The sequence below is a fragment of the Panthera tigris genome, chromosome A3, assembly GCF_018350195.1.
Source record: "Panthera tigris isolate Pti1 chromosome A3, P.tigris_Pti1_mat1.1, whole genome shotgun sequence".
Classification (NCBI taxonomy): Eukaryota; Metazoa; Chordata; class Mammalia; order Carnivora; family Felidae; genus Panthera; species Panthera tigris.
Genome location: NC_056662.1, coordinates 89,602,291 through 89,628,001, shown reverse-complemented (window position 1 = coordinate 89,628,001; position 25,711 = coordinate 89,602,291). Strand labels below are relative to the sequence as shown.

Below are 25,711 nucleotides of genomic sequence, written 5' to 3'. Positions count from 1 at the left end.
CCACCCCACCCACCTATCTATCTGACACACCTACTACTCCCTACCTACATCTTCTGAAGACGGTACACATGCCTTCTCCTCCATAAGTCTCCAGACCCTCCCATAAGACCCAAGGTTCTATAAACACACGTCTCCTCTTCACAACCACCACCAACTACTACTCTCTCATGGGCTCCAAGATTCTGAGTCAGGCTGCTTAGCAGCAGACATCTTCTGAGAGCCCTTTCCTGACTATTCTAAACACACACACACACACACACACACACACACACACACACACAAACTTAAAGGGTTTTATTGATAACTCACTAGACTACAAAATAATGGGCACCAGAAGAACAAGAATAAACCTGAAGTAAATCTCAAGAGGATCTTGTCTCCCTGGCCTGCAGGTAAAGAAATGGATTAGTCATCTTCCTTATTCTTGTTGGCAACTGGAGTTCTCTACCTGTTCATCAAGACTGACTTCTGCCCCTTCTCCAACTCCATCCCCTTCTCCCAGTCACAGAGGCGCTGCAGATCAGCTCCTCAAACTCTCATGGACATACAAATCACCTGGGAATCTGGTAAAAGTACAGATTCTGATTCAGGAGGTCCTAGATAGGGCCCAAGACTCTGCATTTCTAACAAGCTCCCAGGCAATGTCCATGCTGCTGGTCCACTGATCAGCAAAGGAGGATGTATGGTCGTTCACATACTCTAAGACTCAGGCAAGCACTCTGCAGAAGAGCCCAGGTCGGTGCCCATAACCTCAGTCTCTCAACTGCATCAGAGAATTTCCACTCTAACTAAACACCAGATACACCTGGGGTGCCCCAGCCCAACTGGGTTCACCACAGACCAGTTAAATCAATCCCTGGGAGTGGGACCCAGGGGATCACAATGTGGAATCCCTGATCCACGTGGTTGATAAAAAGATTGAACGCGCAGTTACCCCAGTGCCCTCTCTTCAGGATGACTTTAAATCAAAAACCGACCCTCTGATCTGTCCAAGAAGCTGCAGGAAATACCATCATTTATTTGCAGAAATCCAGATTTATTAATTTGGCTGAACTGCTTTATAGAAAGCCAAAGGGACACCCCCACCTCCCAAGGCTCATCACTTGCCTTTCTAGTCTCCCAAACCATCTTTCTAATAATCTGCTCTAGAGCTGTCCAAAATTAACGTCAAGCTTATGCGTTTATCGTTTCCAAAATCTCTTTGAAAAATTGGACTTTTTGCCTGTCTCTGATCTTTTAGTCCTCTTTCAACCATCATAACTGCATAAAAATTGGCATTCTGTGAGCATATGTGAAGGTGTTCGGCAGGGAGTGAATGGCTCAGACTCAGGTTAAGGCAGCTGGCTGGCCCTCCTTTCCTAACCACACACGCTGCGGTCTTTCCCCAGCTCACTCCTCCCAACACGACAGGGGCCCAGTGGCTGCTCTCTGTCACCAGCTATGTACCCGAAGTTGTAAGCCTACACTTCCTTCTCATGCTCGCCGGGAATATATAAAAGACGTTTATTGTCTTGAGTATTTTCCACCAGCCTCAGCACATTCTGGCCACTGTACTTCCTGACACTCCTCTTAAGGGGTCAGGCCACTCCTCAATCTGCCTTCCGTGACACACACCCCCTTTCCACATAAGGAGCATGGTCTTCCACCATCTGCGCTCACACAACAGCAGCCCATGTAGCCACACAGATGGCTCAGTTCTCCCAGAGTCCCATCACCTTCCTCCTTGGGGCACCATTCAGGACTGTTCTCTCAGCATTTCCTTTTTAAAGAGCAATCCCATCCTTCCAGCTAACTTCCCTTTTAGTCTATGGGCCTGGGGTTAAAAACTCTTTGCATTTGAAAGATGATTTCTGAAGTCTGTGGTAAATGCCGCTCCTTGCCCAGTCTTCACTCTGGCTTCACAAAGGGGGAAGATGGGGTTCCTTTCTCTAAAGAATTTCATCACTTCTATCTTACCAATTACTTCTCCCTTTTGCTGGTGGGAACTGGTGCCAGCCTGAAAGCATCCCTCCCCACAGCCTCTGTCTTCAGGAACACTGGACTACCGACAGGAAAGGCAAGAATCGGTAGATACTCTGGTATTGTTGAGAGATCCCCAATTTTGAGGTATCTTGTCTCAAAACGGCAATAGAGAGCTGTTTCAGCCACTAAATCCACTTGGCTGAGAGCTAGATGGTGTTTTCACACTATATATATTCCCATTTCTCTTCATTTTTCACCCACAATGTTCTCAGTCATGCTTCCAACCTTCCACACACGTTTTTCCAAACAGGGTTTGTTTGCTTTTTCCATAGTTATTCTCCTACCCTTCCTATCAGGTGCTCACCCATGAGCAATTTCTCAGTCAGGCCCAAGAAGGCCCAAGAAGGCCCAAGACCACAGCAGCTCCTTGCTCCTGGGTGTCTAACCTCCTTCCTCAGCAGAGAGGCTGGCAAATTCTTCCCTCCTTCTGCCTGGCTCCATGGTTCTTTTATAAGCAAGCTAGTAGATGTCTTGAGATAAACACCTAATTTGTATTATATCTTTACAATTACGACTTAGAGATGAATGCACAATCATTTATGTGTGAAGGTACCACACTGTTTCTGTTTCTTCACCCGTCTCCACCCCCGCAGAGTTGAGGCTAATTCCCAGCCATCTTCCCTAGATGTTCTAGGAATGTGTTGTCACTGCCTTTTGATTACCTACTATGTGCCAGACACTATGCATATTTTAATCTCCATTAATCCTCACAACAACCCTGCAGAGAAAAGTTACCCCATCTGACAAATGAGAAACCAACGCTCAAGACAGTAAGCAGCACAAGGCTTACTTTGGGGTCTGAGGCCTACTTTGTCTCCATACCCACCACGTCCTATCTTCTAATTAGACATCTTCTTTGTGCTACAAGCCACCACTCAGGTGAAAAGAATGTGAGGTCTAACAGTCTCAGACATCAGCCTAGGATCTAAATTCTTCCTGCCACTAGAAAGGAAGACCACGGTACAGGAATAAACCACTTGAAGGTGTTTACCTCACTTTTGGTCCCAGAGAAGCAGTCACCTGGTTCTGGTGGGAGGGCCCTTCCCTGGGAACTGTTTCCAGTCTTAAAATGCTGAACTTCTTTTCTGAGTGAAGGGGCTCCACAGCACCTCCCCCTTCACACACACGCTGCAAAAAAGAGTGAGGAGCAGAGAAACCCAAGATAACGTTCCCCCTTACAGAATGACACAAAGCAGTTGTCAGCTCAAAAAAGCAGGGGGAGGTGGAGACAGGCTGGAGGGAAAAGATGCCTAGAAGAGGAAATGCCAGGGAGCAGGGATGCAAGGAGATGGACTGGTTCTGAGGAGACTCTTGGATGCTGTGTCTTGTCCCACCTGAAGAATCGGGGCCAAATTCTAAAGTCCTATACCTGAGCCGGGGGAAAAAAAAAAAAAAACCCACTCTGATGCCAGTAACATGTCTCCCCTTTTCCCAACCTCCCCAGTCCTGGGACTCTCCTGTGACATGGTGACATGGCTGCTCTGATCTAATGGTTAAGGTCCCAGCAGTCCCCCTGGGGCTGGTTCTCTTGGACTCACTCAGGCAGAGCCTCTCGGGGCGTTTCTTGGCTCCGCGACTACGCCAGAGATACATTCATTAAATGCAGTGTAGCCTGGACAGTGGTTCCCCTGCTTTCGGCTTTCACGGACCAATAAAAAAAAGTTGTGGATGTAGACACTAGTTACCATTTTATATTTTACCAAGTAAAGATTTAAAAAAAAAAATAGATTTACTTTCTACCAACACCTTCGAATTGTAAAACATACTGCATTTTGAGCATCAGTTACAAAGGCCCTATCCTTAAAACAAGTCAAAAATAGTTTTAAGAAAAAAGTTCACTTCATTGTCCCCTTTCCACGGTTTCTCTAGAAACCAAAGAACTTTGTTGCGGGCCAGCGCTGGCCTATACACCATTGTGTAGTCCTTCTGTCTTGGGACACCACGGGCCACCAGCCACAGACCCTGGTGGCTGAGATGGGCAGCCATCACCGACGAGCTCTACATGGATATGGATCTCTCAGCAGGGCTGTGTCTAAGCCTCAGCCAACCCAGATCCCTGTATCTTAACCATGATCACCAAGCAGCCCAGGTCAGCAGCTTATGCAGGAGGATGACAGGACACTGGCCTCACTCCCTGCCCCTTTCACTCAGATGTGCGCATCAGTGCCATAAGAAAATCTTAAACACAGTTCACCATGTCCTCTAGTTCCAGGAACACCCAGTTCAGAAAGCTCAGCCCCCCTACTCCTCGGGTTTGATCACGGGAAGAGTGGAGTGAAACAAAGAGGGTGGCAAGATAGGATGGACGCCTCAAGGAAGCAAGCAGAGGAACCAAGCTTTAAAAGTAGACCGAACAACTCTTCCTTACTCCAAAACACCAGATCTCATGCCCAGGAGTGAAGTCTACCCCTGCTCTTCCCCTGCTCCCTTTCAGAAGTGACCCACAGGGCCCTGGGCCAGCAGGATGCCAACTCCCCACAACACCAGCAACATACAGGGACCAGACACTGTTTCCCAGCTGGGGGGGGTGGGTGAGGGGGAGCTGCACATGTGATCCAGATGTCTGCTTTCATCAGAGACCAGGGAAACAGAGCACAGAGTCTGTGGTCCTGGGCCGTTATATGCAGCTTCCACAGGGAGTGGACAAGAGAAAGTGAAAAGGGGCAGAAGACATCCCAGCAACACCCACTTCCCTGCCCCCAACACTTGGAGCTCTCTTCCCAGCCACAGGACCACAGCCCCACCAAGCTCACCGCACAGCTGGGCGCTCAGCGGACAGGGAAATCCCGAGCGCCAGCCGCCAGCCCATCGAAGCCACAGGTGCCCTAGCCCTCAGAAGCACGGCGGCTCCCAGCCCAGCTGGAAAGGGCTTCAAAGGCCATCAAGCACAACCCCTCCATTTCCCCGGGGAGAAGACAACCCCGGAGAGGGGGCCTGAGTTGTCTGAGCCCTTGGACAAATCAGTGGCGGAGCACAGGAGCCCTACAGACAGCGCAGGCCTCCGGCTCTGTCCAGCGCCAGTTCCGCTGCCTGGAGCGACCTCAAGCCGCTACACCGCTCTCCCGAGCTGCTCAACTTCGCTCGGCCCTACTTCTGCCAACTCTGCGCTATGGAGGCTGCCACCAACCTCGTGCTGGCAGCCAGCCACCAGAATAGAAGGGAACGATGGCCAGTGCAGGGTCACTACCTCTCTGCTTCCCCCTTTCATTTCGTCCCCACTCCTCCTTTCCTCCCTCCATCCCCCTATTCCAAATGAAGGCAGTACTCTTCCCCGGGCTGGACAGTGTCTCAAAAGCACATCATTCATTCATTCAATTAGTATCTGAGTGCCGACTACACATCAAGGAACTGAGCCAGGTCCTGAGAACACAGAGATAAAGAAAAGTCTTGGACCCCAAGAAGTCCTCAGTCCAGTAGGGAAACCCAAATCATGGGTTGTCATTAAATTTCAAGTTCTAATAGGCTCTCCTGCTTTCTGAAAAAAACGGTGGTACTCGAGAAAAGGTTTAGGAAAAACAAAACATCCCATTCATCAGGGCAGCACAAAAGCACCCTGTCACTCCAAATCTTTCTTTCCAAATCCACCCCTTACCTGACACCATCACTCCCATGCCACCCAAGCATTGGTGTGACCTTGAAATACATCTGAGGCTTCAAGTAGGACACACACACACACACACACACACACACACACACACAAAACAACTTCTAGAAATAAGGCTGGGTATGTCCTCCATCAAATGCAAACATCAGAGAGGAGCGTGCTAGCTGGAGACCCCCGCTCCGTGGTTACTCTCTTACAAACTGTCAGCAAGACAGCTCCCACACACGGCCCCAGTGAAAGTTAGGCCAAAAGGATCAGAATGGTAGACTGGGCTTAACCGTCTTCAGCAAGACCCTGTGAGGACAGCACCCTCACGGCAAGGGCAGGGTAGCCAAACAAGGGCCAGCTTACCTCCTTGAGAAGCCCCACTTTTTTCTTCAGCACCTCACACTTGCGCAGTTTGCAGATCTGGTGCGTGCGGCGGTTGGTGCAGCTGGTGCAAGCCCCGCAGTTTTCCAGCCGCCGGCACGGCTCACAAGTACCACACCGTTTTCGTTTCTTTCGCCCATCTCCACCCCCTCGGAGTTGGGGTTCACTCCCGGCCATGGGGAGCCCAGGTTCCTGGAAACCCCCTACCATCACCTGGCCCTGAGGGAAGTCATAAAGACCTGGCAGGTCCGGTTGGACTGCCAGGGGCACCTGAAACTGGCTCATGACGCTGCCAGAGGTAGGGGCATAGGTGCCAGAGTAAAGCCACGGTCCAGCTTCCTGCCTGCCTGCAAAGGCCACCACCAGGTCCTTCTTTCCTAAAACAGTCAAGAGTGTACGCGGGTGAAGGCAAGTAGCTCCAGACTCCAGGATGGGCGCCTCTTCTCAACCCCTCTTCACCTCCTCTGCAGCAGTCTGATAGGGCTCAGCTGGGGGCCACTCTCCCAACTGCTGGGGCCCAGGATCTGGGGCAGGACACCAGCAGCGGTCCCCAGAGAAGGGATCATCTTGACTGGGTGGGTTCTTCACCCTCACCCACCCTGGACCCAGGCATGAGGTGAGCAGGTGAGTGTGTGGTGGGGGCTGGGCACGGTGAGGAGTTTCTCCTCCTGGTAATTGTCCTCTGGGGTCAGGATGATGGAGAAGGCAGCGCTGCCTAAAAGAGAGACAGAAAGAGGAAGCGCATCACTTGAGGCTCAGGGACAACTTTCACATGTTACCTCTTCCTGCTTCTGGAAGGAGAGAAAATGGGGGAAGAGAAAGGGCTTGCTCAAATGAAGTCCTGCCAGAACCTCTGGCAGGGCGCACCAGCACCCGCTCCCTGCCTGGGGGAGGAGGCCTAGCGCCTGATGGGGTGCTGAGGGAACCTGCTCAACGAATTTAAAGGGGTGGTCAAGGTGAGATGTCTAATAAAGTTGTCCTCCGCCCCACCCCCACGGGCTTGGGAGAGTTTCACCAAAATTCCCACACACACCCCTCACTGGAGGTCGCTAGGGCCTCCCCAAGGGAGCAGAGCTTTCAAAATAAAGTTTGCTGAGAGCTTCACTCGGCGGGGCTGCCCGAGCGCCCCCGGCACGGAAGCGGCCTGGACAGGGGCGCGCCCGGGGTAGCCCGCGCCGGCCGCCCCGCCGCGCCCCCCGCCCACCGGCCAGACTGGGGAGTGCGGCCCGCTCCGACGAGGGGGCGCGGGGAGGGGGGCGCGCTCCAGCTCGGGCCGGGCCGCGCGCGCGCCGCCGCTCGGGCTCCTTTGTTCTGGGGCCTCGGCCGCTCGGCTCTGGCGGCTCCGCAGCCCCCGCCCCGCCCCGCCGCCCCCGCCCGGCTCCGCTACACTGTGACCCGTAGCACCCCCGCCCCGTCCCCCGCAACAAAGTAGCGGCCCCCCCGGCCGGCCCCCGGGCCGTCCCCTCCCCCATTCCCCCACACCCCCCCCCCGGGCCGGGCCCCCCACGCCTCCCCTCCCCCACCCCGGAGCCGGAAAGGCACCGACTGCACCGACCTGCCCGCCGCCTCCGGGGCGGAGCGCACAAAGGGGCAAAGTTTCCCGGCCCGCGCTGCCGCCGCCACCACCGTCGCGGCCGCCGCCGCCGCCTGGGGCGCCCGCCTCACGGAGCGCCTGGCCGGGCCGAGCTGGGCGCGCGGAGCCCCCCGCCCGGGCCGAGGAGGGGACGGCGCAGGAGGAAGGAAGAGGCAGCGGCGGCCGCGGCGGCAGCAGCAGCAATGAAGGCGTCCGCGGGACTCCCCGCCCCCCGCGCGCCGCGGCACGTGCTCGCCCGGGGACTCCCCCGCCCGGGAGGGCGCGCACGTGCGGCCCCGCCGAGCCCCGCCGGCCCCGCCGCCCCCTCCACCGGGCCGGGGGCTGCGCGAGGGGGGAGTTCCCGCGGAGGGGGAGGGGACGGAGCGAGCAGCCTGCGAGCGGGTGGCGGCCGGGCCCGGCTCGGCCGCCGCGCCTTTGCACCTGCAGTACCTCCCCACCCCCGCGTCGGCCCTCCCAGGACCCTGCCGCCCCCTTCAGGCTAGTGGCCCCCGCCCTCCCGCGCTTCTGCAGCCCAGGCGGGCCGCGCGGGGTGGGGCACGCGGACCTCCTAGCCTAGGCCCTCGGCCGAGCCGGCCCCGGTGTCCCCACTTCCTGCCGCTCCCTGCGGGCCCGAGAGGTCTGGGACGGCCCCGGAGCCCCCGGGGGCCCTGAGCTCCGGGCCTGACTGACCCCCCTCTCCCTGCTGCCGCTCGCTCATTCCGAGGCAGGACAATGGGGGACGTCGCGCGTTTGCGTACCGAGTCAGCCTGGCCGGCAAGGAAAGGGTACCCGGGGGCAGAGGCTGCGGGCCGGCTACGGGACACCCTCGCAGGGGTCACGGCCGAGCGCCGTACTCAGGCGGACCCCAGGGCCCTGCCATCGCGAGCCTCCCCCGCGCCGCGCTCGGCTCTTTCGCGTCGAAAACAAAGACTAATCCGATACCCCCGCCCTGCCTCCCAGAGGAGGGGGAACGGGCGCGTCGCGGAGGGTAACGGAGGAGGACAACGTTCAGGAGGGTCTCGGAGAGCCTATGAAGGGGGCCGTGGTGCAACCAAGCCCCATTACCCGGTGCAGACACTTTGAGAAGTCACCCCGGGCTATTTTCCAGGCAGGGGACAAGGGACAAGGCACAAGGATATTTCCAAGTTGCCAAACTGCCCGTTCACTCTGCTGCTTTTTTTTTTTTTTTTCCCCTCACCTGTTGTGCAGGCCAAGTTGAAATTCCAGGTTAGATTAATTCAGCTCCACCCATCTGGCCTGACTGCCAGGCTGGTGCCCGCAGCTGCCTTCCACCTACCTGGGTTGCTGGAGAGAAGGGTGGGTCTCTAACATACACACACACACACACATACACACACACACACACACACTCGCGCGCGCGGGCAAGTTCTGGCAGAAACAGCCATGGGGCGGACTGGCCTGACCAGTTTGGGCGGTGCTCACAGAGCCAGGTACCTGGCAGGCATCCCTGCCCGGGTGAAGCTAACAACTCAGCCAGAACTGGAAAAAGAGCATTCGGCCGGCTATTTAGAAGAAACAAAAAAAGTAACTGATCTCAAGTAGCGCTGTCCAGAAAGCCCTAGGCGGTAGGAGAAGCCGGGGTTCTGCCTGGAACTTCCCTCCTCCTCCCAGGCCCTATTTTGACAGTCTGCTCCAGTGGCCAGGTTGTCAGTTGTGGGTGGGTGGGGAATATGGCTGCAATACCTACTTCCTACTCCCGTGTTACAGAGGACTAAAGAGTTTCTGTTCAGGGAAGTAAGTCTAGAACTGAGAAGAGATACTTAGTGTAATTTTCAATCAAACATGAGAACAGGTTGTGGACTTGCAATTGTCACTGTAATGAATGTTTAATGTTTTAAGTAATTTTGTTTTAATAAAACTATATATATTAAAGAAAATGTAGAAAATACAGAGAATTAGAAGACAGACATCACCAAAATACAACCACGTTTAACCATTCTCTATAATTCTTTCTAGCCTTTTCTATTTGTAGATCGGTTTCCTTTTTTAAATTTTATAACAGTTGTATGCACACTGATTACACAATTTTCTGCCCTCTTTTCACTAACGTTATAACATGAGCATTTCCCCATTTGTTATACAATCTCCAGACAGACCGTGTGACAATTGGGTTGAAGAAGGTGGCTTAGGGACAGAGAATTCTGGGTTCCAGACCTGGCTGTGCCATTTGCTAGCAGAGTGACCTTGGACAAGGTACTCACCATTTCTGAGACAATCCAAGTAAAGTACTTGGCCTAGGGCTTTCTGGACAGCACTACTTGTGATCAGTTAGTTTTTTTGTTTCTTCATAGGGAATAATAAATGACAACTGTTATTGTTTCATCCATAGAACAACCTTGTGAACTAGGTATTATCATTAAACTCATTTTACAGATAAAGAAACAGAGATTAAGTAACTTGCCCAAGGTCACGCAGCTAGTAAATGGTAGATTCCGGGGGTGTCTGGGTGGCTCAGTTGGTTGGGCATCTGGCTCTTGATTTTGTCTCACGGCTCCCCAGATCGAGCCCCGAGTTGGGACCTGCACTGACAGCACGGAGCCTGCTTGGGATTCTCTCTCCCCTCTCTCTCTGCCCCTCCCTCTCTCCCTCTCTCTCTTTCTCTTAAAATAAATAAACTTAAAAAAATGGCAGACTCAGAATTTGAGCCTGGCATCTTTCTGTATTCTAAGCAATTTACTGTGCCAAATAACTCTTCACCAGCTACCTGAGAGGGTTGTTTCACAAAGTCCTCTGGCTTAGTTAACTGGATGAATGCTGGCGCCATTCACCAATACAGAGTATGGGAGGAAAGATACCTGGAGCCATCCACTTGGAGCTGAGGGGGTGAGGCCTGGGCTGGAAACACACACACACGTGAACCCCATTGCTGAGTAGAGTGTAAGTGAGGCCTCAGGTGTGGAGGAGCTCATCGGTAGTGGACAGGGAAAGTGGGAGGAAAAGGCAGCCAGGACAGAGCCCCAGGGAACACCAGCTCATGAGGAAGAGCAGTTGACAGGGGATCAGCAAAAGAGACTGAGAAGGAGCAGCCAGAGAGGTGGGAGGGAAACCAGGCCCAGCCCAACACCTGCCAGTCATTTTCCGGACTGCTTCTCCCTCTGGAACCCTGCACTTGGACAGTCTCTGTTTGCTCATTCCCTGTGCCTGGGGAAACCCCTTCCCACTCCCCCCACCCCCACCCCCACCCCCAGGGTTCCAGCTACTCCTTCTACCTGCCAAATTCCCACCCATCCTGCAGGTCTGGGCATAAATGCCATTTCTTCCATGAAACTTTTCCCAGCTCCTCAGATTCCAGAGCTCCACCTACTCCCCACAGAAGTTTGATGCCCCCCCCCCCTACAACAGTTATCTTATCAGCATTGTAATTGTTTGCACATTTCCCTCCCTGTTACTATGAGCTCCTGGAGGGCTGGGACCTTGTCTTTTCACCTTCGTAACCCTAGACTTAGCATTCAATCAATATGTGCTGAATGAAGAAATGAGGTCAGTAGAACCTGATCAATGACATCCCGGTGACACCGAAGACCCACAGGCTTCCAGGGTTTTTGTTTGGTTTGGTTTTTTCCAGCCTGCCGTGTCGGGTCTGCAGCCCCCTGTGCTGCCGGGGTTGTTCCTTCCTCACACAGCACGCAGGGCGGGAGAGCAGCTGGGACGGTGGCGGAGGTGCCCAGCGGGCGCCTCTCTCTCCGGCAGAAGCATTGAGCTAGAGGCAGTGGTTGGCTAACTGTGGTCCCCAGATGCAGTATCACCAACACCTGGGAACTTGTTAGAAATGCAAGCTCTGGGGCCCCACCCCAAACCTACTCTAGCAGAAACTCTGGAGGTGGGGCCGGCGCTCTGTTGTAACAAGCCCTTGGGGTGATGCACGCTCAAGTTTGGGAAGCACTGGACTAGTAGAAGCGGTTGAGAAGCAAGTTCAGCGCCCAGGCGGCGGCCAGGATCAGGCCCGAGGCGCTTAGAGGAGGTAGAGCGAGAGAGGCTTCTTTTTATTAAGCAGCGTGGCGGGCCCCACCCGCAGCGACCGAAGACTGAGCCTTTTTAGGCCACTGCTCCGGTGAGGTCAGGACCTGGCTGCTGCAGCTGCCCCAAGGGTTAGAAAGGGAAATCCCGTCGCGAAGGAAACAAGCCCAGTGGACGGCCAGCACTGCGAGGTTGGCAGGGGGCGTTTCCCTTTGGGGATGGAGGTGGGGCTGGGAAATAAGGACTTCCAGCTCCACTGAGGAACTGCGGTCGATTCAGCACGAGCGGGCGGGCAACGAGCACAGGAAGTTGAGTTGGAAGTGCCCGCGTAGTTCTTCTGGAAGTCACTTGGTGGAATCAACGCTGCTTGTTGGTCGTTTGCCGAACCTGTAAATGATCGCATGTGACTAACCTCCTCTGAGATGTTTGATCCTGCTCCTTCTCTTTAGCTAATAAGCAATTTGCCCTACTTGAAGAAGCAGCTTTGTACTGCGGAACCTTTTGCAGAACTGTAAATACACAGCCACGTCCCTCCACGCCTGGGCTTGGTTTTGAAGATTAAAGGAAGTTTATTTGCTTTGGGATGTGTTTCTTCTTTGGTCATGTATTGGTTAAAAATATTATCAGCTAATGTTTGCATAGAGCTTTCCCTTTTCAAAGCACTTTCACGTACATTATGGTTCTGTCGGCAGAGTGGCTAACACGCCAAATGCAAATGTTACTTTCCTTTTCTTTCTGTGACACAGCTTTTATTATTATTATCACCATTTTACAGATAAGGGAACTGGGACTCAGAGAGGTAATTTGTCCAAGGTCATTCACTACTAAGTGGCAGAACTGGGCCTACGATCGAGGGCCTCTGAAATTAGCCTATCAGTGCCAGGGCTGATATGGGGCAGACGCTGGCATTTTGCTCTTGGGGAAAGGGAGATGCATTACTGGATTGCTTTGGACATGCATGGGTCAGTGTGACATGTGTAGGATATCTAGACTAGGTTTTTGAGTAGCTCAGCAAATCCTTTCACGTTTTATTTCTGTGACTTCATTTTGAATTTAGGTGGAATCAAATAGACTAAATAACTCGCAAGGAGAATGCATGGATCCTCATCATGATGGCAAAGAGATGAAATAACCTGGAAATCTTCCAACTTAAGGGGGCTGGGCAGAAGGGTGGGAACTTTGGCTCTGAGACTCAGGTTGTTGAATACCCAACAGGGATAAAGACCTCGGTGCTCCCCGACCCAGACCTTGATTTGATGGGATGTATCAGTCAGGGTCAGTTTGGCTTTGATGTAATAACAAATAATCCCCAGATCACAGTGGTTTGACATAAAAGTTTATTCCTCGATCATGAAATGTGTCCATTGTGGGTCAAGAGGAGCTCTGTTTCCCACAGCCACCCAGGGACGCAGGCAGCTGGAACTGGACATGCTGCCTCCTTGACCCTGAAGGCAGGAAGCGAGGACGGGGCAAATCAAGCACTAATTCTCCAAGTGTTCATCTGGAAGTAATACAAGTCACTTCTGCATTCATTTCACGGGCCAAAGCAAGTCATGAGGGGTTGGGGAAGTGCAGTAGGTACAATGCTGCCATGTGCCTGGAAGCAGAAGCAAAAGTACTTGGTTAGCAGCACTCATAACTAACACACAGGGAATAGTGTGTGCATGTGACGGGGATGTGGGGTCTCTAAGGTAGGTGTAAATGCGATCAGTTCTGTCCATTTCATGAGGGCAGGCATGGAGGCTTCTGCCTCCTGGGGACATATACTTGAAATTCCCAGTCGATTGGTTGTCATTCCTCCCACTAGAGAACTAGATTCAGAAATTTAGACCAGGGTGGAAGAAATCTGACCCGAGGGAAGCCTGGTGGAAGGGATGAGTGGCAGTGGGGCAAACTCAGTAGACATTAATTTGTAAATTGAGACAGAATCCAGCAGAGGAAAGGACTTGGGGTATATGTGTCACCAGGGGCCTGACAGCTAAAGGAAAGTTCTGAAACACCACAGCTTCGGCAGAAGCATTTCCTGCCTTCTTGCCATTTCACTCCCACTCATCCTTCCTGGCTAAACTCGGGTGACACCCCAGGAAGCCTTTGATGGTCTCTCAAGACTGAACCTGCCAATCACATCATTAGTAGATTTAGTAGATTTGTCCCATCTACTGTGCTGTGGACAGGGACCACATCTTGCTCAGTGCTGGCTGCGGTATGGGGGATGTATTAGAGTCTCAGCATGGAGGCAGAGAAACCAGCTGGAAGGCTGTTGCAGAAACCCAGGTGAGAAAAAAAATCATGGTGGTCTCCATTAGGGTTGTGGGCTGGGGATGCAGAGATGTATTGGAGACAGATTTAGTGACTCACGTCAACAGGATAGGGATCAATTATATGAGGGCACACAGAGGAGGTTTCTGGAAGAGCAACAGGGTGGATGGTAGCACCAAGGGTCCCAGAGGAAGAGCGGGTGGCTGAATGAAGTCAGCAAGGACATGTCCATTTGAGGCACATGTGGGACATGCCCAGAGACCCAAGAAGCAGCATATATATGGGGACTTGAGGTTTAGGGGTGGGGGAAATTGGCTGGACCAAGATCTTATTATCTACCTCCTGGTTAAACTTAAACATCAAATCCTCCAACAAGGTCAGCCTTTTTAAAAGGACTTAGTAAAAAACAAAAACAAACAAACAAAACCATGTAGAGTTGGGGAGATGAGACCACAGAAAATATGTGCAGTATAAAAATCATGAAATTCCTGAGCTACAAATCTTAAGAATCCAGCCAGAGTGATGCAGAGGCTTCCTAAAAAGAGCTGAGCATCCCTAAAAGGTTTCTTCATCATCACCCTGTTTGTCCCATTATCTTGTTTCCATATATTGTTCCCATTCCATCTCTGCTGGACAGGAGCCTGCTCGCTGTCCTGAGACCTGAACTGGAGATCACCCCTTTCCTTATCGAGGCTCCCCCTTCCCCATATCCTTTGTGGGTGAGGGTCAAGCCCCATTTGCGGGAACTGTGCAGTGCAAGGGGACCAAGCCTCAGAGCCCCCATCATTCCACTTGGCCATTGTGCACCCCCCCCCCACACACACACACACACAAAACCTTCCCTTTCCCCAAACACTGAGATGTTCCCTCCGGGTGCCTGGGCTCCATTTCCACTCCTCTAGGTTCTGGTTTGTGACTGTGGGCAAGGTGATTTCCCTCACCCAGCCTCCTTCTCATCTGTAAAAATGGGACTTATGCTAGCTCCTTTGCAGGTTCCTTTGCAGAGCATCAAATGAGCCACACTGTGGCAATGTCCTATCTCGGACCTTGTATGTAGCAGACGCTCAGATGGTCTCCTCCTTCTAAGCCATCCCATCCCCTGATTCCTCTGCCCCCTTCACAGGGAAAGGGTCTTACAATATTTTAACTATAAATAGCCATGGCAACCAAAGTTAAAATTTATACAATAATCAGTAAGGATATTATGCATTACCTAAGAGAATGGAGGCAATGATGTGTAGGTGCCCAGGCACCCGGCTTGGCACGGAGCAGGAGACCTTCCTCAGCCTCCCCAGCTGGAGATGACAGCTCTCCAAACACCTCCTTCCCTACATATTCAAGCAGCCCTAGGGCCTGCCACCTCCACTCTAAACTGTCCAGAACTTGTCCCCTCTCTCAGGCTTCCCGCGGCTCCCCGGCTCTCACTCCTGCTTACCTCCTTGCCCTCTCCCTGCGGTTGCCTTTCTCCCAGACGTGGATCACATTGCCCTGGATTCCGACCTCCTGGGCCTGGCGGTTTCGCCAAAGCCCTGGAATTGAAAAGACCAGGCGCCTGGGCCATCCTGCAGCCAATCAGGAAAAGCTTCAGACGCTTGCCAAAGTGTGATCCGTGGACCTACAGCAGCGGTGCGATGAGTTTGTCAAGAGGGCAGACTCTCAGTAGGCCCCAGAGCTGCTCATTCAGTGTCTGCGCTCTAACAAGACTTCCAGGTGATTCCTAGGCACCCTCAAAATTGAGAAGCTCTGCGTTAGAAGCCTTTGGAGATAAATGGGCCAGAGGTAAAAAGGACGCAGCCGTGCCCCATGGAGCGGGAGAGGCAATCTTGGGAACACCTGCACTAACGGACTGAGTCACTCGAGGTCACTCTGGCACTGTTCCCGGGGAAGTATTCTGGATTGCCAACACTGTACTATTTATCTGCTAAGCCAGGGAGGGGGTATGAGCTGATGCCTCCCTCTTCTTGCCATTCTTTAGGGTTGTCCTAATGGAGGCATGACTAGGCCATGACCCACATCCACCTGTCATTTGGCCACTTCAAACCACAATAAAACATGAATTTGAGCATCCGACTTTTGGAAAGCAATCTAATTATTTATAGTGAAGCAAGAGTCCGCAAGACAGAAAATAGGTGTCAAGGCAGAAAGAGGCCACAGAGAACAGATTGGCCACTCAAACAAAAACGTGTAGTGGGCTAAGGACACCTGAGTGAGGCAATGATGGGCACTTACCTGGGCCTGCCTGGATCCACCAGCCCAAGAAGAACCTCACAGCTGCTAGAAAAAGGAGGAAGAGGAACCATGACGTGCAGGAAGCCTGGGAGCAGCCCATAAGGCCTGGGTGAAGAGCTTAGGTTTCTAAGTACCTGCTGATTGCTATAGAAAAGTCAATGCAGTGGGTTTCTTAGAAAGTATCCCTGGGGCCCAGGGAAGAGGCTGCCCCTTGGCCATGAGAGCCTCTTTGGAGGGAGGCAGGTAAACACCTTTATGTGATCTACCAGTTGTGCGACATCTGTGTACTGCTTCCTGTGGGCACACCTGGGACGCAGACCCCAACATCACCACTGAAAGGAAACCTCAGGATCAGGGATGTCAGATTTAGCAAACAAAAATACAGGGCATCCAAGTTAAGTTTGAAGGTCAGAGAAGCAACATAAAATTTTTTAGTGTAAGTATCTACCAGATACTACATTCCAGAGCAACCCTGCTCAGGTTTAGAGTCTGTCTGTCCCCAAGGCGGGAGACTAGGAGAGGCTTGGGTTGAAAGAAAGTCTCCACCTAGGGCCCAGTGGTACCCTCCTAAAACCTACCCTATTTCTGAAATCAGAGAGAAAGCAGACTTTGTTAATTTGTGGGTGGGGCAGTCTTTTGCGAGAGGCTATGCATACTGTTTGCTTTTAAATATTTTGACCTACTGAGGCACCTGGGTGGCTCAGTAGGTTAAACCTCCAACTACAGGTCATGATCTCGCAGTTTGCGGGTTCGACCCCCACGTCCGGCTCTGTGCCAACAGCTCAGAGCCTGGAGCCTGCTTCAGATTCTGTGTCTCCCTTTCTCTCTACCCCTCCCCTGCTTGTGCTCTGTCTCTGGCTCTCTCTGTCTCTCTCAAATAAATAAACATTAAAAAAATTTAAATGTTTTGCCCTACAAAGATGGGAACAACCAACATGTTTTTTACATTATCATGTATCCAGTGGGGTAGTTCAAAGAATGTAAACTAAAAAATATTATAGTTTTGATCATTTCAAGTCGGGTTCCTGTAGGAGATGGACTGGTTTTCTTAGTCCAGACCAATAAAATCCTGCTTAACCAGAAAAACTGCTCCTATGTAAGCAGGCTTTTATTCATTGAGACTTGTAGAAGAAACTGTTGGTAACTATTTACCTGATCAAACAGTCTAAAGGTATTTCTGAGCATAAAATCAATAAGCTCTTGTGTATGTCAACAACCCAAATTAAATGATAAATTTAGGGAAAACATTTACAAAACAAATGAATGGAAAAGTGTTATATACTTAGTATGCTTCATATGTGAGAAAAAAGATAAACACCCAAAAGGCAGGGGAAGGCAAAGGACATGAACATTCACAAAAGAAGAAATACAAATGACCAATAAAGATATAAAAAGTCCAGCCTCATTAATAATCATAGCAAACTGACGGATCACAGAATGAAAATACTTAATTTTGCAAAGACTGTAACAATTCTCTTTCCCAATTCTCTTTACACCAAGGGGACCAGCAATTCATGTACCCTTTTGGGAAGCAATTCAGCAATGTTTATCAACAAACTTCATAAGGTTTATACCCTCCAGCTCATTAATTTCACTTCTAAGAAAGCGGTGCACAGAAATGTAGGTACAAGGATCTTCATAGAAGACTTACTTATAACAACAGAAAACTAGAAACAATCTAAGTGTCCTATATTAAAGATTGATTGATTTATAGGAGGTGAGCCCATTAAATTATTATGCAGCCATTATAATGATTTTACTGATTTTATTTTATTTTCTTAAGTGTTTATTTATTTAGTCCAATGTTAATCACTATTAATGTTGGGGACAGTATATTTAAAAATCTTGTCTGCTTTCACATTAAAATAGTGTTTTTGAAAACTATTTGGCAACATTGGAAACTATTTACCATATGCAATCAAAAGAAAATATTAGTATATATTACCAAAATTTGTAAGTAGATATGTACAAAGATTAGAGGAGAATACATCAAAATATTAACAATGGATCTCTTGGCGATTTTTTTCTTCGCCCTACCTTTCTTCTAAAATTTCTACAAATAAGTATTATTCCTACACTTGAGAAATAGAACATTATTATTGAAAAAAGACAACTGGAAAGCGGGTCCTTGAGAAAGAAGGAAGCAGATCCGGCTTACTAACAGAATGATTTCAGTTTTGCCCATTGCAGCCACCTGGAGAACTCCAGGAATACTGGTGCCCAGGCCCCACACCCAGAGATTCTCCTCGAATGGAGCTGGGTGGGGACTCCAAGCCTCATGTCCTTGGCAACATCTAGCCACACCTGGGCGAGGTCTAATGTTTGGCCAGGCTGGGAACCACTGCTTGCACAAGCCATCACACGTTTCTGCAGGAGTCTAAACTCTGTGTCTGATGGAGGAGGAACTGCAAGACCCGGTCTCAAGCCCCATCAGTGGCCCGCTGTAGCTGTAGGCTTTTGGCAAGCCATTTAACCAAACCTTAGTTTGTCTGTCCATACAGTGGGAATTTTTAATGCCTACCACAAGAGTCGGGGTATGGCCTCGAGGGAGAGGGTAAATGAGAAAGGTCTGTATAAAATAGAAAACATATAGAATGAGCTGTTTGTGAGAACCTGGAAACTCAAATGATAACACTTATCTTTGATCAATGAAATATCCTCCGCAACAGGGGAACGCGTGTAAATAAGCGGGTTTGTTTCTAAGCTCTGTCAGTCTTGTAATCTGCCTTGATTTGGAGATTCCGCAGGCAGGTGCTGTCAGATGTGGATGCCCTGGACAGTCTTAGCCTAAGGGCTCATGGCCAGTAGACAGCAACCAATAGATCTGAGTTGGTTCAGACCGTTTGGTCATCTTGCTTTGAGAGGTGGCTGGCTTCCAGAAGCCAAAACCTTGTTCTCATGAAAATGTGCCTTTGCATTTTAAATAAATACCGCTTCCCAATACATGTTTCTTATTTAACCGTCTCCTTAGGAGGTTGCGTGGCCATTGCTTAAAATGTCTTGGGAATTCCTCTTTTGAGATTGCCTTTGTCTAAGCTACATTTTTTTTCTGGGTAGTTTCAATCAGTGAATTCATTCTCTATCCTTTGGAGAGGAGCTTAATTTTAGAAAGCAGTCAAAAATATCTTTCAGAACCAAACCTGATGATTAAGATGGCATTCAAACCTAGAGAAGACATTTCTTTAAGTGAAGAGGTCACTCTTAAAGTACACGTGTGCCTATTTGCTACCCAATGTATTCCCAGCACCCTGCCCAGTGCCTGGGACCCAGATGTTCCACATATTGCTGTTGAACGGTAAACAGAGCCTGGCTCTCTACTGGGACCCATAAACTGGCTCCAAAGGTAAGTGTGAAGGCTTTGGACCAAAGCAACCTATATGGGATTAATAACATTCTAGCTTGTATGCTGATTAGAAATTAGTCCCTTTCTTTGGTAAGTATGCTATGTATATACCTTATGCATTTGACTAGAGAGAAAATGTTGCAGTTTCTTCCCCTTGTTGGGGCTAATACTGGATTTCCTTTCCTAAGGCAACACTAATCAGCGACACTGGGCAAATTCAAGCATTTTTGGAATTATTTTTCATGCCAGCCCAATCCACAAAACAACCAAGCATGGTATTTGGTAGTTACCAAGGACAATGCCTGAAACAAAATTCACGTTTTCACACGAGGATTTCAAGACACTGACATTAATCCAGACTTGCACATTAGCGAAGGTCCACACCTCCGGCTTTAATGAATTTGAGGAGTGTGGAGTTAGGCAACTCATAGCCCAGAAAGAGAGCATCGTCTGAGAGTTTGAACTCCTGGGCTGTCCCAGCTCCACAGCTAACTAGCTGAGCAGCCTGGGGAGAACATTTCACACTTCCCCCACTTGGTCTTTATGTCCTTATCTTTGCAGTGATCTTGCACTCTTAAAGTCACCTTATCTATGCAGTTATCTCCACTCTTAAAAGTCGCCAAAGCTAAACTGAGAACCCTGAAGGCTGACAAGGGGTAAGAGGACAGGTGGAGAGCAGCAGCCACCCCCGTGGAAGGTGATGGACAAGAAAGCAAGGTCCTGCTCAGCTAATGGGGGGAATTTTACAGTAGCAGAGCCAATCTCAGCTAAGCCAGAGTCCCTGCTCTGAAGGAGAAAGAAAGCCAAAGCCAAAGCCAAAGCTCGACTGCTTCTGGCAATGGAACCGTTTCCAGGAAGGGAACACACAGGTCATCTGAGGTCAAGTTCAGGGCACGCAGCCAGCCGCCAGGCGGGAAGGAAGCTGCAGTGAATGCCTGCTTGCCTGCTCTCCAAGTCTTTCACCTTCTGAACACAAGTGCTGTACCAGCCCCTTTGCAGGTCTCCCAGGGGACCGCAGAGGCTCCTTCCAGACCCAGGCCTTCTGGCTCTGGCCTCACAGACACAGCCTACGCAGAGGTGCTGAGAGGAAGCAGGTAGGAGACAGCGTGAGCAGTGGAGGCTCGCTGGCCTGTCTTGTCGTTGTCCTGCAGAGAAGAGGGGCCCAAGTGCTCCGTTTAAAGCATTTGAGCATTCCTCATCCACTGTTGCCCTCCCCACCCCCGGAACACACAGGACACGCTCTCAGCTCTCTGCCTTGGTCCATGGTGTTAACTCCACTGTCTTCCAGCTTCTGCTCTACAAATCCTGCTTTCGTGTAGTGCCCAGCTCATATGCCATGTGACCCATGCAGTTCCCTTTGCTGGAAGTGGCACCTGTTGTAGACTGTCTTGCGTCACACTTGAAAGGAAGCGTCGTCTCTCCCCGTTTGGGACCACACTGTACCCACTCTTTACCATCACATTATGCCTATCCCTTCCTTTGCCCATGTTGCTTACCTGCCTGCCATCATGTTCCTCACCTCACCACCCAGGGCTCAGCTCAGCTAGACTCTCTGAAGGACTTTCCACCCACAAAGACCTAGCAGCCCCACTTACCGAGTGGCCGCTCTGTGCCCAGACGTTTGTCTACAGTATTTCTTATCCTGAAACACCCCTGCAAAGCAGGCGCAAAGATAGTTTCACTTTCAGACTTCAGGAAAACAGAGGCTTAGAGAGGTGCAGGAACTTGTCCAAGATGCACGGCTGGTTAGTGGCCGAGCCAGGATTGGAGCCCAGGTATAATGCCTACACCTAAACCCCCCATCTCTTCCATGCTACTTTTTCATTCATAAGACAAATATTTTGAACTTGAGGCTATACGAACCTTGGAGATCACCTTTCTTGTTTTCAGAGCAAGGAACCCAAAGAGTAGAGAGGCCGGACGACTTGCCCACCCCATTTCCTCATTCCTTGCATGTGCTGGCACTGGGGACCCAGGAACCATCTATCCGCTGCAGGGGCCACCAGTGCCAGGTAACATTCTCTGGGGCTTCCAATTGCAAGCCTCCTGACACACACCTGCTTTGCAAGCAGGGCCCCGAAGGAGGCAAGAGAGAATGTTCCAGCAAGCTTAGAGCCACAGGATTATTAGTTCAGCTGTATACAATGGTAAAACCCCAAACAGCAGTGACTTAGGTTTATACCTTTCTCATGTAGAAGTCTGAGGAGGGCAGTATGGGGCTAATGCTGCTGATTAACCCACCCAGGGCCTGAGGCCTCTTTTGCTTTCCGCAGGTCCCTCCTAATGAGGCCCTGCATGGTCCCCAGTGTCCCCAGGATCACCTGGCACAGGGGAGTCTGAGAGCAAGCTCAGAGGGCTCACTGCCTGTCTTCTACTTGTACCCTTCACACCAGCGAGGCAGCTCTGAGTCTGGCTGGGGCAAGCATGCTGCAGGCAGCATTAAGGGGTAAGAGTGTGGGGGACATTTCATTGCTTAGTCCAAGGGGCCCTTCTCAAGCTCAGCCTACTTCTTGTCTTCTCCCCTTCTTCCTTCTTTCCATCTGTCTAATGTTTATCGAGTTGTGCATTCCTGTGTGCCAGGCACTGGAGGTACAAAGAGGGATAGGCGCATTCTGTGCTTGAACAAAGAGATGAGGAAATAGACCATTTTAATGCTATGTGGCAAGGGCAACCATAAGATACATGCAAAGTTAATGAGCTTTGTGCTCAACAGGAGCACAAAGGCCGGACCCCTGACCTTCCCCCTCCCAGCCAGGTAGGAGGTCAGCAAGGGCTTCCTGAAGAAGATGCCTGCTGATGAGACGGACCTGAGAAATATTAGGGGGCAGTAGCTAGCCCCAGATGATTGCCTGGATGTTGGGGGTGAGTGAGAGGGAGGAATCTGACGCTCCCAGTTTTCTAGCTGCAGTGGCCGGAGGAGTGATGGTGCCACCATGGGTACAGAGCACACAGACCTTCTCCCATGACAGTGCTCTCTTGCCTTGGGGAACACCCCCCAGCTTCAGGTGGCTGTCACCTCCCCTGTACGACCCTTTTCCATTGCTAAAGACATGTACATGGGCCCTTTTTATTGTAAAGGTTTTAGGTCAAGTGCCCTTGGGAGATGAAGTCCCCTCGACCCTGGTCTAGTGAGTCAGATGCAGGAGCACAGTCTGTACCAGGCAGCCTCCAGGCCAAACCAAGCTGATTTCCCAAGTGTCACCTGAGCCTGCTGTGCCTCATGGAAGCTTTGGCTCTAAAACACCACCTGTAGTGAACATCTGCCACTTTGTGAAGAACCAGTGAATGAATCCCCTTCCTGTGTTTGGGGACTTTCCCACTGTGGTTGGAGGTAGAGCTGGCCTCACACAGTGAAGATGAAAAGTCAGATACTATCTGACTCCCTTGCAGCTACCTGGCATGTCAAGGACATGTGGCCGAGACTACAACTAAGATACACCTCCCAGAGTCTCAGGGCTGTGAGGATCTTTGTGTGGCAGAGGCGGTTACAGGGGGATCACTTTCTCCTAACAGCCATGGTGCACACTCTGGGACCTTGCAAATGACAGGCCTGAAGCTTGAGCTTCAGTAGGTTCACACTAGCTTGCTTCTGTTTGCAGTTAAGGACTGTGACAATTCCTTGGCAGGTGATCAGTCCAGCAGGGTACATGGCTAGGGCAAATGCAGGGGAGAGGGGAGCACAGACTTTGTCTGGAGGACAGTGAGTAAAACCATTCAGCCAAACAGAGGATTCTTTCACAGGGTGAAAGAAGGGGAAGATAAGGTTGGAGAACCCCCAAAACCCAGTCAAGTAGCCTGGTCATCACCTTGTAAGAGGCACCAACATTTTTTAAATGAACTTTTATTTTGGAACAATTATTTATTATTTATTTATTTTTAAATGTTTATTTACTTTTGAGAGAGAGAGGGAGAGTGCGAGCAGGGGAAGGGCAGAGAGAGAGGGAGACGGAGAATCCAAGCAGGCTCCACAAGGATCCAGTGCAGAGCCTCCACTGGATCCAAGAGGATCCAGCGCAGAGCCTGATGCAGGGCTTGAACCCACGAACCATGAGATCATGACCTCAAAAGTGACCAAAGTCGGACGCTTAACCGACTGAGCCACAGGCGCCCCTTGGAATAATTATTAAGTAAGCTAAATGCCCAATGTGGCGCTTGAACTCATAACCCAGAGATCAAGAGTCATGCTGTACTGACTGAGCCAATCATGTGCCCCAACTTTAGAGTAATTATATATATATATATATATATATATATTTTTTTTTTTTTTTTTTTTTTTTTTTTTTTTTTTAAGTAAGCTTCACGCCCAGTGTGGGGCTGGAACTCACCACCCCAAGATGGCTCTCTCACCATCGAGAGCCACAGGCTCTACTGATTGAGCCAGCCAGGGGCCCAGGAATAATTTTAGATTTACAGGAAAGTTGCAAAGATAGTACAGAAAGTTTCCTATCTCCCCTGATGCTAATAACATCTTGCATTGTATGCTACATTTGTCAAAACTAAGAAGCTGATACTAGTATATTATTATTTACTAAACTCCAGGCTTGATTTGGATTCCACTGTTTTTTCCGCTAATGTCCTTCTTCTATCCCAGGATCCAATCCAGGATACACTTTGCATTTAGATGCCAATCTTTTTACAGGAGAATATTAAATATGATTAAAGCTGTTTTAGGAGAATCGTCTGATGGAACATCCAGGTTGGAACAGGATGTAGGGTAGAAAGGCATTTGTAAAGGCATTCCAGAACCTTCACCAAATTTCCAAATGCATCTCAGTGCCTGGTGCCTGAAGGGGCTCACCACCTTGAAAGGTGCAGTTGCCAGGAAGAGGAGATCTGGGCCACTGGAAGCACGTCTGCCTGCTCAGGACCCACTGGGCCAAAGGCACATTTAGGATGCACCTGGGGGCCTCCACCCAGCTAACCCAACTGTTAGCAAGCTAGCAGTTCTTCCTGCCTGGGCAACAAAAGTGGACTGGTACATCTGAAAAGGCAGCCAAGGAAATGCATGCAAGTCTCGTCTTGTCTCCCTTAACCAGCAGTCTGTTGTGAAAACAGAACAGACTCCGGAGTCAGGAAGGACCTGGGTTTGAGTCCTGGCTTCACCACTTACAGCAGGACTCTGCGTGAGTTCCTGAACTTCCCTGAGCTTCAGTTTCCTTACTGGTAAAAACCGGGATCTTAAGCCTCCCTCATAAGATTAATGAGAGGATGATGCAACACTTAAGAAGGGTTCACTAGGGCATCTGGCACACAGTAGGCATTCAGCAATCATCAGCTCCCTTGACAACTTGAGGATGGGATCTGGGCTCAGAATTTTTTTTTGCATATCCTTGTAGTGCTTAGCACACAGAAGACACTTCATAATTTGGTGACCATACTATGGAGCTCACAAATCCAATGGCCCCAGAAAGGGCACAACATGTCTCCACTTACATCATTCACTTATTTAGCGAGTCTATATCGGGCAAGTCTGTATCACCAAATAGCAGTAAATAGAGAAATGCCAGGCACTGTGCTAAGTGACCAAGACATGGTCTGTGTCAAAAATGGCAAAGCCCATTGGTCTCCAGACAACTTTCAGTCAGGTCTGGCACACGGTCGGACATAGTTGAATCAGCAGTGTGTCCAAGAGCACAAACACCAGTTCCTTCTGGGTGGTGCGAGGGAAGAGCCTCACAGAGACAGGAGTAGACTTGGGACTGGCAGAATCAGTATCCCTTTCGGTAAAAAAAGAGCAGAAGACGAGAGAGAAGCATTGCGTTATGTGGGAAACACAAGATGTCGTCTGGACCCACGGGTAGTCCTGTGGGGTTTAAGGTATGAGTGGTGGGAGGTAAACTTACAAAAACATGGCAGCTCTAATACTTCCACACAGGAAGGGCTGGGGGGCGGCTGTCTGGTGGCAGGGGCTGGCAGAAGACCTGACTTGAAGCTATGCTTTTACACAGCAGCTACAGGTTTTCTGTACGGTAGTCTCCCCCTTATCTGAGAGGGACACGTTCCGAGATGCCCAGTGAAAGCCTGAAACCACAGATAGTACTAAACCCTAAACATACTCTATTTATTCCTACACATACATACCTGTGATAATGCTCGATTTATAAAGCAGCACAGTAAGACATTGACAATAATGATTAACAAATTAGAACAATTATAACAACATACTGTAATAGGAGTTTTGTGAATGCCCCTTCTCTCTCAAAATATCTTATTGTGCCGTACTCTACGCTTCTTCTTGTGATGCTGGGAGATGATAGAATGCCCACGTGATGAGACGAAGTGAGGTGAACGACAGGCATTATGACACAGCAATAGGCTACTATGGACTTTCCCT

At 50.3% G+C, this 25,711-nt stretch overlaps 1 protein-coding gene and 1 long non-coding RNA gene across 3 annotated transcripts in view; both read right to left on the bottom strand.

Moving 5' to 3' along the window:
- Positions 1–7,744, bottom strand: part of TET3 (tet methylcytosine dioxygenase 3) — a 104,975-nt gene extending 97,231 nt beyond the window's left edge. The window contains exons 1-2 of the mRNA XM_042981751.1: positions 7,551–7,744; positions 5,978–6,710 (exon numbers count right to left, since the gene is read on the bottom strand). Coding sequence (XP_042837685.1) covers positions 5,978–6,280 — 303 coding nt within the window. The 5' untranslated portion in view covers positions 6,281–6,710; positions 7,551–7,744. The remainder of the gene's footprint in view (positions 1–5,977; positions 6,711–7,550) is intronic.
- A 5,125-nt stretch (positions 7,745–12,869) lies between these two features.
- On the bottom strand, positions 12,870–25,706 carry LOC107179742. 2 transcript variants are annotated; one of them, XR_006215827.1, is made up of 3 exons: positions 25,543–25,706; positions 15,241–15,531; positions 12,870–13,143 (listed from the first exon to the last, which is right to left on the bottom strand). It is a non-coding gene; the product is annotated as an uncharacterized LOC107179742 (long non-coding RNA). The 2 variants fall into 2 exon arrangements; XR_001510445.2 differs by lacking the exon at positions 25,543–25,706 and having other exon boundaries at positions 15,241–16,020.
- Between the last annotated feature and the right edge of the window lie 5 nt (positions 25,707–25,711).